General features: G+C 36.8%; 1 protein-coding gene across 1 annotated transcript; it reads left to right on the top strand.

Annotated features, from left to right (window-relative positions):
* Positions 1–365: 365 nt before the first annotated feature.
* LOC149478141 (uncharacterized) lies at positions 366–2,812 on the top strand. The gene has a single exon (XM_089709705.1). The coding sequence runs from the start codon at positions 677–679 to the stop codon at positions 1,526–1,528; it is 852 nt and encodes a 283-aa protein (XP_089565831.1). The 5' UTR covers positions 366–676; the 3' UTR covers positions 1,529–2,812.
* The last annotated feature ends 14,167 nt before the right edge of the window (positions 2,813–16,979 follow it).

Genomic DNA, 16,979 nt, shown 5'->3' with positions numbered 1-16,979 from the left:
GAAATGTCCTACAGTCTGTCTGACAGCAGCTTGCAAGTCCAAGGCCGCGTTTCCACCTGCAAGTAGAAGTGCGGCCTTATACAGAAGTCGTGGCATGGAAAGTTTAATACAAACAGATACTGACTTTGTCAATATTTTCATGTTTATCAGCATGAAATGACGTCACTAACCATCACTAACCGCTTAAAACCACGAACAATTTTTGTGGTTTCCTGTTTCCACATTAGCTTCCCTGAAGGATACTGATAAAATTTGTAAAAACTAACATATTTTGAAATAATTTACTTCCGTGTCTGTTTCGTGTAAAAATAACAGCTTTTGTATAATTATTTAGGATATTATGTGAAAAGGTTTGAAAGATGGTTATTGTAGGGACACACATATGCAATTCGCTGACCGAGCTTTTGTATATGTGTGCGTCCACATTGTTTCCCCGACGCTTTTTAGATTTATTAGAATAATTATTAGTCAGTAGTGCTTAACGGCTAGTTCTAACAACACATATATTGTGAAGAGTAATAAAGTGATTAAAGGAAAGGCATTATTATTTGGGCAACCTTGGGGGCAGCAGCACTACTCAATATTGGTGACCCCGACAAAGAACATCAAGAAATTCTAATACAATTAAATATTATTTTGAAGACGAAGATTTATTAGAAGAATTTAAATTTTAAATATGACGATGCCTACATCAAACCTTGGAGCGATGCCGTCGTCGGAAGTTTTCGCCGTTACAGTTTCGTCCCGGATACCAGATTTTTGGGTGGACCAGCCGCGTGTGTGGTTTTATCGTGTGGAAGCAATTTTGGCCCCGCAGAAATTAGGTGACGAAAGCAAATTCGACTTAGTCATATCTAAGTTACCGAAAGACGTAATAGTACAAATCACAGATTTTTTAGAAAAACCGCCGGACACAGACAAATTCCAAAAATTAAAAAATAAACTTTTAACATTATTCGAGGATTCCAAAAACCGTCAAATAGAAAAACTAATTGGAGAAATGGAATTGGGAGACCAGAAACCCTCCCAATTATTGCACCGGATGCGTGACCTGGCCAGGGACAAAATTCCAGATGATACACTTCGAGTTTTGTGGCAGGGTCATCTGCCACCTACAATTAAGGCCGTCCTTGTGGTCGCTGAAACGAAAGACCTTAACAGCCTAGCAGTGATCGCCGATAACGTCGCAGAAGCCACACGTTCCAATCAGGTGGCGGAAGTGAGACACAGGAGTTCCAGTCACGAAGACGTTGAAGTAGCCACCCTTTCAGCGGAATTGGCGAAAATAAACGTGCGCCTTGCTAACATCGAGCGCTCACGATCACGAGCACATCGGCGACCCAGAACACCGTCACGCAATCATCGAGAGTCGTCAAGGTCATCTTCGAAACGACGTCGTCCCGGCGGACCCGACTGGTTGTGCAGCTACCACTTCAGGTTCCGGCAGCGCGCTCACAGGTGCATCCAGCCGTGCGCGTGGAAGAGGAGCCGCAGCCCCAGCGCAGCAGCCGCCCAGCCGGAAAACTAGACAGGCAGGTGCAGACTACGGCGGAGGTCTGTACCATCACGCCGTGCAGCCGTCTCATGGTAATAGATACAAACACTAATTTAAAATTTTTAGTAGATACCGGTGCCAATGTTTCCGTTTTGCCCGTATCTAAAAATCCATTTAAATATCATAAATTATGTCGATCAGATCTTAAATTATACGCTGCTAACGGTACAGAAATTGCAACTTATGGCATTAAATCAATTGTTTTAAACCTTAATTTAAGAAGACCGTACCGTTGGGATTTCATTTTAGCAGACGTCAAACAGCCAATATTGGGAGCTGATTTTTTAACACATCATAAATTATTAGTTGATTTGTATCGAAAAAAGTTAATTGATCAAACTACCGATTTACATGTATTAGCCTCCTTAGTTTCGTGTACGCAACAATCGCTAAATTCTGTGTGCAAAAGTCATCCGTATTACGATTTATTAAATATGTTTCCTGACATTACTAAACCGATGTCGTTTAAAGAAACTACATCGCATAACGTTTTACATTATATAGAGACGAGCGGCCCACCTATTCATGCTAGAGCTAGACCGTTACCCCCGGATAGATACAAAAAGGTGAAGGAAGAGTTCAGGGTTATGCAAGAATTGGGTATCTGTAGGCCTTCTAAAAGTGCTTGGGCTAGTCCGCTTCATATTGTAGTTAAAAAGAATGGCGAGTTAAGGCCGTGCGGAGATTATCGACAGCTCAACGCAATTACAAAGCCCGACAGATATCCAGTTCCGCGATTACACGACTTTACTTTTATATTGGCTAATAAGAAAATATATTCAAAAGTGGACATAAATAGAGCCTATCACTGCATAAAAGTTGCCCCATGCGATATAGAAAAAACTGCTATTATTACTCCTTTCGGACTTTTCGAATTTCCCCGTATGAGTTTTGGCCTAAGGAACGCCGCACAAACGTTTCAACGTTTTATGAACAATACCGTTTTACAAGGTCTCGATTTTTTATTTTGTTATTTAGATGACGTAATAATTGCCAGCGAAAATGAGACTTTACATCAAGAACATTTGAAGTTAGTATTCGAACGTTTCAATACATACGGCATATCTATAAACTTAAGCAAGTGTAGCTTCGGACAGTCGCGTATAGAATTCTTAGGTCACGAAGTGAGCGTAGATGGAATTAAACCGCTCAAAGATAAAGTCGAAGCCATAGTTAATTTTCCTAAACCCGTTACAGTATCGGATTTAAGACGATTTTTAGGAATGATTAATTTTTATAGACCACATTTACCTCATTTAGCGTTCCATCAATGCGAACTTAATAAATATTTAGTGAATTCTAAGAAAAATGATAAATCGAAAATTATTTGGAACAATGTTAGTGAAATGCTTTTGTGCAATGTAAGATAGGTTTACAGAATTCCGTCACATTGTCACATCCCCTTTTAGATGTTCCCTTAGCCTTGATGACCGACGCTTCCAATACCTGTATGGGTGCGGTATTGCAACAGCGAGTAAAAGGTAAGTGGATACCCCTAGGATATTTTTCCAAAAAATTTTCGCCTACCGAACAAAAGTATTCTACTTATGATAGGGAATTGCTAGCGATTTTTCAAGCTATAAAATATTTTAGGAAATTGTTTGAAGGCCGTCCTTTAACTATATATACAGATCATAAGCCATTATGTCATGCATTTTCTAAAATAGGTAATGACAGCAAAGAAACGCCTAGAAGGACGCGACAATTACTTTTTATAAGTGAATTTACGGTCGACATACAGCATATTAGCGGTAAAGATAATATTGTAGCCGATACTTTATCGCGCGTAGAAACAATTGTTTGCCCGACTGTACTCGACTTCAACGAACTTGCTGACTCGCAAGCGAAAGACGAGTACTTGATTAATATGACACGAAGTGGGCATAGCGATAATAATGTAAAGTTTAAGAAAATGTATTTACCGACTTGTAAAAAAGGAGTATATTGCGAAGTTTCAAATAATATTATTAGACCTTATTTAACAGAATATTTTAGAAAAATTGCTTTCGATAGTGTTCACAATTTAAGTCATCCCGGTATACGTACGACTCGGAAGATGGTCACTAAACAATTTTTTTGGCCTAGTATGAATAAAGATATAGGGAAATGGACCAAAGCGTGTGTATCATGTCAAAGGTCGAAGATTTCGCGTCACGTTGTTTCAGATATAGGAAAATTCCCGGAAGTTTCGCGATTCGAGCATATCCATGTGGATTTAGTTGGTCCATTGCCGACATCTCCACAGGGATTTAGATATTTATTAACAATTATAGATAGATGTACGCGTTGGCCTGAAGCATTTCCCGTTAAAGAAATTACTGCAGACGTCGTTGCTAAGCATATTTATGAAGGATGGATAGTTAGGTATGGTTGTCCCATCCGTATTACTAGCGATCAAGGACGTCAATTTGAGTCGAGTCTATTTTTAAAATTAATGTCATTTTTGGGTATTCATAAAATTCGTACTACGCCTTACCACCCACAAAGTAATGGTGCGGTGGAAAGATGGCATAGGTCGTTGAAAGCAGCCCTTATGGCGAGACTGCTTAGTAGTAATAAAACGTGGATAGACGAATTACCCACTGTTATGTTAGGGTTGAGAGCAGCAATACGAATTGATAGTAATGTTAGTGCCGCAGAATTGGCCTTCGGTAAAACTTTACGTTTGCCTGGCGAGTTCTACGATAGTTCTACAAATGACTGTGACGTAAACGATCCTTATAGTTTGGTAGAAAAAATCCGTGAAACTATATCTCAGTATCGCCCGACGAGAGATAAGACGAACGCAAAGAAAATATTCGTTTATTCCGATTTACAAAGTTGTAGTCACGTTTTTGTTAGAGACGATGCAGTTCACAGGTCTCTAAAACCGCCTTATAATGGCCCTTATCAAGTGTTAGAACGTAGTTCTAAAGTTTTTAAAATACAATTTCCGAATAGAGTCGCACGCGTTTCCATTGACAGGTTAAAGCCAGCCTTTATTATAAAAGATGATGTTGATGTGGAAAATAATATTGTTCCACATAACACTTCTTTATCGAAGTCGGTTCAGCATGCGCCACCCATAAGCGTAACTAGGAGCGGTCGCGTAATACGACGACCCGTGCGATTCGCGATATAGAACTTTCACACAGTATTTAGCTATTGTCTTTAGTATTATGTGTATTGTAATTAAATTTATTATACTTGTGTGTTATATACCTTTTTTTAGAATGTAAGTTTATATTCGTTTACATGTAGCTTTTGCGTTTTATACAAATTTTTATACATATTAACAATTGTTCAATATTTGTACAACGTTTTATAGTAACTTAATTTGTTTTTATCGTTTCATATTATTGTTAATCATTTCATTTTATGTTTTACGTAAATATGATTAACATTACATTCCATTGTGCATATTTTACATTTTTGTGTCTATTGCGAAAGAATGAAGTAATGCGATAGTTTTGTTTTTGCGCATTGAAGATGCCTATTTAGTATTTCCTGTTTTTGTACTAGATTAGTAAGTTATATCGGATTACATAGGTAATAATATGGTCACTCATTTAACATTTTTATTAAACTTTATTTATGCAAGTATTTAATCACATTCATTTATTAATCAGCTCGCAGTGGGGACAGTTCTATCTTAGCAATTAGTTTATATAATATTTGTTTTTTGTAACAACATGGGTAACTACGCAACAAAAGAGAAAACTGGAGGAGTTGCAAACGTGCAAATAGAATCCAGAAGTATAGACGATCACGTCAACACCATGGTTATAGTAATGATCATATTGGCTGTGATCGTTACGGTCATAGTTCTATTGGGCCTGCGTGGTTTTTGCCATCGCCGGATCAGGAGTTGGCTACGCCGCGAGGTGGATAAGGCCAACCAAGGACGAGCGTCCGCGACGCTAGGGCAAGTGACCCAGCCAGCGCCGCCCACTGCGGGATACGCGTAAAATAAATAATATCGTAGTTTTAACATAATGATAAATTCATGTAGTGACTAGTGAGTGTGTGACCATATCGTAATTTATCTACGTAATCCGATCAATTTTAATTAGGCTAAGCCGTTTAGATGTTATATCTTTTAATGATGTAGAATTAAGAAATATTACGATTTCATATGTGTATTCAGTATTGCATTGTTATCTCATTTGTATTTTACGGTAATTTCTGTGTTTGTCTTTGTATTTTTTGGAGTGTATAATTTTTTTGAAAAAGGGGGGGAATAATGTAGGGACACACATATGCAATTCGCTGACCGAGCTTTTGTATATGTGTGCGTCCACATTGTTTCCCCGACGCTTTTTAGATTTATTAGAATAATTATTAGTCAGTAGTGCTTAACGGCTAGTTCTAACAACACATATATTGTGAAGAGTAATAAAGTGATTAAAGGAAAGGCATTATTATTTGGGCAACCTTGGGGGCAGCAGCACTACTCAACAGTTATTGGTTACCACTATCCTTGTTCAAAGAGTAGGTTTAACCTATCCTTTGAGATTAGATAGTAAATTTAACTATTACCACAACTATGTACTTAATATATTAGTTGCTCGCAAAAATATTTATATAAGATGGTCGAATTCACGAGATTCTTTTAAAAACCCACCCAAGCGTAGGTAGGTATATATTTTAATATTTTCAACAAAAAAATGTTATATAATGTGAAGCAATGGTGAAAATAAAATTGCAGCGTAACGACACACTTCTTTATTTTGAAAGTTCTAACAAGAATGATCCACGTTTAGCAATGGCAAGCTAATATATAGGCTTATCCCCTCCGCGTGGCTGGCTGGTAGGCATGGCGGTGGCATGGCGGCTGGCAGGAGGGGATGTCAACATGGCGGCTTGGCTTGACGGAGGTGACAGGCGACGTCACGTCCGTTACCACAGAACACATATTACTGTCCGTTACACTCGGCCATCCTGAAACAGTTGTTCCCACAGGAACAACAAAAATAATTAGCTCTCTAATAAATCAATAAGATCTTCGGTTTCCATTTGCTCATCTGAACTGCTAGCACTATCAGAAACTGTAACAATACTTTTATAGGGCCTCAACGAATCTGCAGCTACTAACCCACTAAAACTCTTATACCCACGTAAACCCTATATACTTCTAACTTGGTACCTATCATTGCCCAATACTTTCGTTACGACATAAGGACCGGAATGCAAGTCGTCAAGTTTAGTGTTAACTTTGGATGCTGAACAAGTAGGTCCTTGACGCGTTAGCAATAAATCACCCTTCTTATATATGTGAGCGGATTTTCGTTTCCTATCGAAGTTACGTTTCATTCTAGCGCTCGCTTTTAGTATCCTAACATTGCACCATATAAAACCAATCCGCTACTTCGAGACAATTCACGTTCATAGTGTCTACTGGATGTCTACTTAACGCATCTACATTCTACATGTTTCATTCGTTCCCCCGGTCTATACTCTACGCTTATATCGTAATCTTGTATAGAAAGCCACCACCTTGCGATACGTGGTATAATGTCACGTTTAGTAAGCGTAGCGCGGACTGTTGTACAATCAGTAACAATCTTAACCTTTTTTTCCTACTATATATACGCGAAAACGACGCAAGGATTCTACAACGGCAAGAGTTTCCAGTTTATAACCTGAACCTAATATACATGCTTTCCTCTTTACTTGTCACCCTACTAAAATATAAAACGGGTCGCAACGTACCATCAATCTGCTATTCCTAATTTACACGCGTCAGTATGTATTTCCGTACAAAGCACAGGATCGTACAAAGCTAACACAGGCTCGGAACACAAACACTTTTTTAATTGTTCGAAACTATTGTTTTGATCACTACTCCATATCCACGAAGCTTTCTTTTTAGTTAAATCGGTTAAAGGGCGGGCAATGATAGCAAAATTGTAAATAAACTTACGAAAATAACTACACAACTCGATAAATTGACGCACACTATGAACATTGGTCGGTGTTGGAAAACGAGACACCGCTAATAACTTTGAATCGCCCGGTTGAATACCCTTAGCCGATATTTTATGACCTAAATACGTTATTTCATTTTGCAAGAACGAACACTTACTCATGTTTAATTTTCTTTCAATTTTCTACTTCAAGTTTGACAAGTACCGCTTGCAAAATATCTAAGCCTGACATAACGTCATTCGAGGGTAAGAGTAAATCGTCCAGAAATGCCAAAATTTCACGTTTACCATGTTTGTTTTTAACATTATTATTTTTAGTTCTACCTACAGATTCAACTATTTTATTTATCAACCGCATAAAAACGGATGGCGCGTTCGCTAAACCGAATGGAATACGAGTGTACTCGAAATGACCCTGAGGTGTTATGAATGCAGTTTTGTGTGTATCTTCATTACTAACACCACAGACTAATATACTACGTATACAACACGTAATTATTGATGATGGCCTTGAACCATATCTAAACTCGTAAAATATTAATTGTGGCCCGCTAATTTCGAAACTTGATCGTCTATGTTTGGCAATGGAAATCTATCTTTTACGGTAATAGCTTTTAAGGCACGGTTATCAACACACATCCTACTGTCACCGTTTTTCTTTTTGACTAAAATGACCGGAGATGCATAACTAGATTCAGACTCTTTGATAATCTCGGCATCTAATAAATCACTTTAGGCTGAACTACTGCTTGTTCGCTATGCGATAATCGATAAGGCTGGCGGTAAATAGGCTGATCACTAGTAAGCTTTATTTTCATTTGCACTAAACCTGTGCACCCTAGATCTTTTGTACCATTAGCAAAACAATGTTTATATTGTACTAATAAACTGATAAGATCTGAATGTTGCTTATTATTTAACGGACCTATTTTTGTCGTTTAATTTTACACCTCCTATACATAAGTCAGTAGTTGAGGGTTGACCTATATTATTAGCATTATAATTGGCAAATCTATGGCAAGCAAGGGTAAGTACCTGGCTATTTGGCTGTAGTGGAGACTCCTGGCAGCTTTCAGCCCTGGTTAGGACCTCTCCCGGCGGCCACACGATAACCTCGCAGCCCATGTTGATGACTTTGATGTACCCGTCTTCACCAGTGAGCAGGGTGGATGGAAGAGAGTAGGCCACTCCCTGCAGCTCATGATGCCGAGGCGGTGTACCCACACCGTTGCCGACCTTATTTCCGAGAACCCGCACTTGAACGATGGAAGAGCCAGGTGGAAGTCTCTCTTCGTTGACTGTGACGACTTTAAAGCGATTATGGTCTTCGATAGCCTCAATATCGCAAATGGGATTGGGATCTTGAGTACGATTAAATTTGATTATGCCTTTGCTAACTGTCAATGTCATACCTTCGCTGTCGATGACAGGCTGACCGATTAAAAGATTAACATCGGCCATTTTGATGCTAGATAAGTAGGCGTGGCATTTCATGGTTATACCGTCAATTTCTAATTGAAATTCGACTTCTCCACGACTCGTTGAGAGTCCACCGGAGAATCCTTTTAAAATGACACTCGTCGGTTTGACATCCAATGATAATGCGTTCGATACTTGATCGTTTAAAACGTTGACTTGACTGCCGGTATCAATGTATGCTTTCACGTGGATGCCATTGACTTTAACGACCTTTTTGTATATTTCATTATAAGGGCGTAGTACATTTACTTCTTTTATGTTGTCGGTTGAGATAGATCTTCTATTTTCCGTGGCAATTGTAGAACAACGTGAAGCAATGTGTCCCTTATTTCCACATTTATAACATGTACGTGTGTCAGGTAGGGAGCAATCACGCAGTAAATGACCAGTTTTCTTGCATCTCGGACACGGGTCTGTTTCGACATTGGGTGGCATTGACTTTTTATCCAGGTGAGATGGCCTACTCACCAAATTTTTATGAAACCTTGTGTCGATAGGTAAAGTACGGTAGTCGTCAAGTGCACATAAAAATCCTCCGTAAAGCTCTCTTGGCGTGTGGCATTGGAAGGCTCGAGCGTTAGCTTGTAGCGATAGTGGCAGACCACGAATGATACAGGAAACGCTGGCGCTATCGGATAACTTGCACCGGAAGCACATGGCGATTTTATCTTGATAGTATTTTGTCATCGTCTCTGTAGGTTGCTTTTTCCTTTGTAGTAATTCTTCAAGCATGTTTCCATAATCGCGATATCGAGGAAATGCTCGCAATAGCATATCCTTCCATTGTTCCCACGTGTAATCGTAGTTCTCTAGACGATTATACCACTTCTTTGCTTGACCTCGCAGCTTATCTTGTAGGTAAAATGATTTAGTTGTATCGTCCCATCCATTTATTTCCCCAATTTGGTCAATTTTACGAATCCATGCTTGTACCGTGCATTCCTCACTATCAGGGTCAAATTCCGGGATTAAAGATGCAGCACGATGGACTTTTGACTTATTTGGAGCTTGGGGGTCATCTTCCAGGTTGCGTAAAGCCTTTACTACTTCTTTTTCCAGCAGATTCTTGAGCAACTTCCGTGCAGGCGGTGAAGAAGTACCCTCATCTTCCTCCGACATTGATTCGTCAGGAGGTCGACAAACTTGTGGTCGACGTCGTTTCATCCCGCTTCTGATTTGTGAAGCAATGGTGAAAATAAAATTGCAGCGTAACGACACACTTCTTTATTTTGAAAGTTCTAACAAGAATGATCCACGTTTAGCAATGGCAAGCTAATATATAGGCTTATCCCCTCCGCGTGGCTGGCTGGTAGGCATGGCGGTGGCATGGCGGCTGGCAGGAGGGGATGTCAACATGGCGGCTTGGCTTGACGCGTAGAGTGAGAATGAACCATAGAGGAGGCACTAAAATGACAAGTAATGCGTGAGAGAAATACACTTATGACTATAAAGCTAAGAGCAAGCGAGACAGAAACATTGTTTTTTGTTTCTCTCATGTTATGCGATTTCTTTTGTTGGGGACAAAGGCAGTTTGTCCCAAACAAGCGGCTACAGTCCATTGTTTTGCTAGTTTTCTGTTTTTTCTCGCTGTTAAGTGACTTCAAAGTTTAATAAACGTTGACAGTGATCTGTTTTAATCCGACTTTAAGTGAAAATATGGTGCGTTGTAGTGTGATTGGTTGTAAAAATCGGCCGGAACGAAGATTACCAAATATTACCTTTCACACGTAAGTAAACTTATTTGAAGTGTATTGTTTTATAGAACTGGATATAGTTGATACATTTTCATTAACTCTAATGTGAAATTATCTACAAATATATAATATTTTCATCGAAATAGACGTAAACATTTTTTTGTGTTATCCGACTAAATTACGAAGTGTTCTTGTTGTTCAGGACGCCATTTGTTTTTACGTAGTTTCAAATTTATGGTATAATCATGTGATTAACATTAGGGATACCAGTACAGGGTAAAATTTTCCCCAAAATCGTGAAATGTTTTTTTTAATATTAAATATGTTTTTTAGGTTTCCAAAAGAAACAAGTACATTAAACAGATGGATTCGAGCTACCGGAAGGAAGAACTGGTTACCAGGAAAAAGTCACAGAATATGTTCTATACATTTTGAGTCGCGTTATTTTCGAAAAACGAAAAAAAAAACCTTTTTGATGCCCAATGCAATTCCAACACTTTTTACAACAGTGAGTAATTTTTGTGATGCATTTAGTTTGGATTTAAATGTTGTAGTTTAAATATTCATAGACCGATTTTGTTGCTACGTCTACATAATAAACAAAACAAGTTATTAATTTATTTTTATAGGGGTATATTTTCTATTTATACTAAATCAAATTTTATTTTTTTAGGATATTATTGTTGAGCGACTGAGTACTGCCCAACAATCAAAAGTCCATGGACCAGGTCTTAAGGTAAATTAATAATTTCATTGCACTTTCCCACGAGCAACAACACTGCACTATTTTAGAACTGCACGACATACCGTGGAGAGGAAGTTTATGAGGTGTTGTTGTGTGTGTACACGGCTCATATGAATGTGTGAAGCCTGGATTAGTCACCGGTTTTTTTACACCTTTTATTTTGTACATGGATGTTCTTAGTATTATCTGATTCAACTAACTTAATCTTTTCAGGATGTTGTTGAGCTACCTAATACAAGAGAACAGTCGAAAACCCCTGAACCAAGTCTTGAGGTAAATTGATTATATTATAAAATTATGGTGAAATATATATCTATACTAATATTATAAAGCTGAAGAGTTTGTTTGTTTGTTTCAACGCACTAATCTCAGGAACTACTGGTCCAATTTGAGAATTTCTTTCGGTGTTAGATAGCCCATTTATCGAGGAAGGCTTTAGGCTATATATTATCTCAACAGACCAACAGGAGCGGAGCAATGCGGGTGAAACCGCGGGACATAGCTAGTTAGTAATAATTTCATTTGGGTACATTTTGTACATTTATGTTACTTGAATTTTCTGGTTTACCGAAGTTAAACTTTATCTTTACAGGATATTACTGAGCTACCTAGTACTAGCAAACAGTCGAAAGCCCCTGAACCAAGTTTTGAGGTATATCATTATTTCATATACAACAATAAATTAATGAATGAATACATTTATTTCTGAAACAATGAAGTAGATAGTAATAATTTCATCACGCCGGTGCCAGCGCATGGTGATAGCGCTTGTGGCCGATCACGGAGCCAGGAGCAGGAGCCGCCGTTGTGAAACTATATAGTGCTCGCGCAATAACTAAAACCGTAGCAAATGTTAAAGAACAGCCGAAGTGATATCTTTAATGGCGTATAGGAAATGTTGCCACAGCGTGGTTTTATAGCGTGACCAAAAAATATATTTTGAAGAGTTACCGTGGGAGCACTGTAACTGTTTAGAGTTATTTGTATAAGTAGTATATTTTGTCTTATTTAGGTACATCTGTGTGGTCTTATATTTTTTTAAATTGTAAAATTATTTAAGTTGGAAAAGGAATCAAATCTACTATAATTGTGAGGGGAATCTAAAGCCTGTAACATAGTTTTGAAGTTTGAACTAATACATGCTTTAATTTCCCCAAATATATAAACTGTATTATTTTAATACTTTTTAATTAAAGATTTTTTTTCTATTATATATTTCTGTTTCAAGTTTGCAAAAAATAACTTAATATTTTTTTTTCCAGGTGGAAACACCGAGAAAAATCAAATTAAGAAAAAAATTAATAAATAAAGAACGTGTAGCCGAGCAAAGAAAAAAGAAAATTGCAGTATTGAGGACAAGGGCGTGGCGGTTAAAGAAAAAGAATGCAGAACTGTGCAGCATATTAGAAGATTTAAAAGCCCGATGTTTAATAAATCAAGAATCTGCTGATGTTTTGTCATCTATAGAAACGGCAAATAAGGACTTTTTAAAAAGATATATTTGTAAAGAATCCGCACCTAGGAAGTATTCTGTAGAGTTAAGAAAATTTGCATTAACTCTCCACTTTATAAGTCCAAGAGCCTACGATCATGTTCGAAAATATTTCAATACATGCCTTCCTCACCCACGAACTCTTTCACGGTGGTACCAGTGTATAGACGGTAGTCCAGGGATCAGTAAAGAATCTTTAGAAGCAATAAAACTACTCAAATTAGCTAATAGTATAGTGAATCCATTTCGCAAATTATTTTGCGCCCTATGTTTCGATGAAATGGCTATTAGAAAGCATGTAGATTTTGATGGTCAAAACTGTATAGGGTTTGTAGATTGTGGCAATAATATAAGTAGTGGTCAATTAGCTAAGGAAGCCCTTGTCTTTATGCTAACTGCTATAAATGGTAGTTGGAAAATACCTTTAGGGTACTTTTTAATAGATGGTATTTCGGCATACCAAAAAGCCAATTTAGTTCAGACCTGTATTAAAACCGTTCATGATGAATGTGGAGTAGAAATTTTATCACTTACATTCGATGGCTGTCCAACAAACTTTGCAATGGCTAAATTATTAGGGTGTTGTTTACAAGATACTCAAATAGATCCTACTTTCCAAGTAGGTGACAAAAAAATTATTATATACCCAGATCCATCACATATGCTTAAATTAGTACGGAATACTTTGGCTCAGAAAGGACCCATCATTGATAGGCAGGGACGCACTATTTCCTGGGAATACATCAAACATTTAATTGACTTGCAGGAAAATGAAGGACTTCACCTAGCTAATAAACTGAAAAGATCTCATATGAATTTTAGGCAACAGATCATGAAAGTAAAGTTGGCTGCTCAGACTTTCAGTAATTCTGTTGCTGATGCCATAGAATTTTGTAACGAAGAACTTAAAATAGATAATTTCTCAAATTCGGAGGCTACAGTAGAATTTATTAAAAATATAAATGACTTGTTTGACATATTAAATTCAAGAAATATGAATGCATATACACATAAAAAACCTCTATTCGAGGAAAACTTTTTAAATACTAAATTGATTCTTGAACAAATATATCAATATTTAATGAAGTTACATTTAGGTGGCATGCCCATCCTTAATACAAACCGAAAGACTGGATTTTTGGGCTTTATGATTTGTATACGAGGGATAATTTATCTATACGAAAATTATGCCAGAAGTGAATCCTTACAATTTCTGTGTACGTATAAGCTTAGCCAAGATCACTTGGAGTATTTCTTTAGCGCGATTAGGGCTAAAGGTGGATTTAACAATAACCCTACAGCCAAACAATTTAAATCCGCTTTCAAACGGATGCTAGTCCATGGTGAACTTAAACACATCACTACAGGTAATTGCATTCCTCTACAGGAAATAAATATACTAACATATACCAAACCGGAAATTGCAATAAATAAAACCACAGAAAGAATTAAACTAATAGATGAAACTGATGATTCTGAGATACGTGACATTGATTTTATCCGCACTATGGATGACCACGACTATTTAAGTGATCCTAGTAAACTGACCGAATTTTCGAAACAAATTATTATTTATATCGCAGGGTTTGTTGTAAGTCAACTGAAAAAAGAACTTAAGTGTCCTGATTGTACGTCAGTTTTGACTGCGGATAAATTTAAAAGTTTCTTGTATAAAAAAGACAAGGGGGGACTGCAATATCCTAGTAAAGATGTAGTTGCCATTTGTACATTTAGTGAGAAAATTTTCCGTCAAAATAGAGATATGAGTAAGAAAAATTATTTTCATACTATTTCTCAAGAATGTCTCAAAAGATGCCTTAATGAAAATCTTTTTTCAAGAATAAGTGATCATTTTAAAAATCAATTATTTTTAGACTGTCACTATTCACTTTTAATTAAATCCATCTGCGGAAAATATATAAAAGTTAGGATGCACTATGCAACAAAAAAAATGTCTGAGGTGGATGACAAGGTACGCAACTTTTATAACAAGTTAATTTTATTTAAAGGTCAATAATTTTGAAGGTCAAGGATTCAACACCATCCTTAACTCTTAATTATAAGATTTTTTTATGTTTGTATTAGTCATCACTACATAGTATAAAACAAAGTCGCTTTCTCTGTCCCTATGTCCCTTTGTACGCTTAAATCTTTGAAACTACGCAACGGATTTTGATGCGGTTTTTTTGCAATAGATAGAGTAATTCAAGAGGAAGGTTTATATGTATAATAACACCCATTAAATAGTGGAGAAGTACTGTTATTTTTGAGGTTTCTAATGTGATGTCGTAAAAATTTACATTTTTTCCGCTTACATTGCAAACGCTGGCTGAACCCTACGAGTTTTATCAAAATAATGTACTAAGTATTATACACATTGAAAAGGTCTACAGAAAAGTCCCCGATGGTATATGTCTATCTCTTATGGATAACCCACAATAACTTTTTTTGTCATTTACTTTTTACGACAAATAATGGCTAATTTTCGAAGCGATTTTAACCAATACAGCATTAATACTTAACCAATTAAATACCTTGAATACATTGTTCATTTGATATTGATATACAAGGTGAAAGGTAAGACATTTGAAAAATTTAGACAGGAGCTTCTACTCATGAAACTGAACAACTTTTGTTCTACAACTTTGCTGAATTCGTAAAAAAAAATTGGACTTTGTAAGGAAACTTCGCTAATCAGCTGACAGATTTCCATACAAAGTCCAAATTTTTTTCTATATAATATAAATAGATATTATAATTATATATAATAATTATATAATAAGATATAATATAAACTACCTAATCACTAAACTACCTATCTGTCCGATTTATTCCAGATATTGATGCATGCCAAAAAGGAGGACTAGGCCTACTGGGGATACCTCTTTAAAAAAAACGCACCTAAGGTTCTTACCTCACAGGTGGTGTGGAAAAAGAACCAATACAATACAACAGTGAATATATATATATATATACTAGCGGTTCGCCCCGGCTTCGCCCGTGGTACATATTTCGCAATAAAAGGTTGTGCCAAATTTCATCAAAATCGGCCCAGTAGTTTATGCGTGAAAACCATACATACATACATACATACATACATACAAACCTTTCCTCTTTATAATATTAGTATAGATTTAAAAATTGCGGGACGTAGCGTTTGCGGCGGTACCGGCCAGCCGCCCGGCTATATATTTTATACCCGTGCGAAGCCGGAGCGGGCCGCTATGTTTTTATATACAACGTTCATAATTTTTCTGTAGTGTATTTACTATTTAGTATCAGCATTGCACCCGTGCGAAGCCGGGGCGGGTCGCTAGTTAAGTTAATAAATAACAAAATCTTTTCAAATCTGTCTTTTTCTTCATAAACCTATCTTACAAAAAAATACCCAAACATTTATAGATATTTTGCCAGTTTTTCGGATAAAAAGTTTTTGTAATAGTTGGCAACATTGACGTAAGGATTCGCCATCTCGTTCGGGTATACGCCGATGTGATCTCTAGTACATTCTCCCTCTACGGCTTGACGGAGGTGACAGGCGACGTCACGTCCGTTACCACAGAACACATATTACTGTCCGTTACAATCACAGATATATAAACGTGGTTACAATAAAGTAATCTAGAACTTTATGGTCATAAGTTTGTAATTTTGAAGATTCAGATGGTTCATTGTCGAATCAATCGATTTTTCGCTAGCTCTAATCTTTTGAAACGCGTTGTATGTAGGCAAGTGTGAAGTGACCTTTTTAGGTCAAGATCACACTCGAGTTTTACTTTTGTTTTATTGAATGACATTTTTAAATGCAGCTGTATGGATGGATGAATTTGCCTGTTTTCTTATTTGAAAAAAGTAATATGTAAACATTTTGTATGTGAAATAGGTGTAAGTATACCTATTGTAATAAATTTGGAACTTTTTATGTAATAAATAGAAACAATTATTTAACACAGAAATACAGATATAATATTGAATTGATTGAAACACAAATTGTGCATAGTAGAATATTTTTCTTATTTTTAACAAGTATTACATAGACACTTCTACAAATAAGAAAATTTATAATGTAAATATATTCTTATAATATTCAAAGAAATAAAACACATAA

This window comes from Colias philodice, chromosome 23 (assembly GCF_061535455.1).
Source record: "Colias philodice isolate Cphi_HAF_F1 chromosome 23, ilColPhil1 Martin Lab GWU primary, whole genome shotgun sequence".
In the NCBI taxonomy this organism is placed as follows: domain Eukaryota; kingdom Metazoa; phylum Arthropoda; class Insecta; order Lepidoptera; family Pieridae; genus Colias; species Colias philodice.
This window is presented reverse-complemented; position numbering and strand designations above follow the sequence as displayed.

Excerpts from the sequence above, each read along its gene's own strand:
- LOC149478141 (XM_089709705.1), top strand. The coding sequence starts at position 677 with ATGACGATGCCTACATCAAACCTTGGAGCGATGCCGTCGTCGGAAGTT.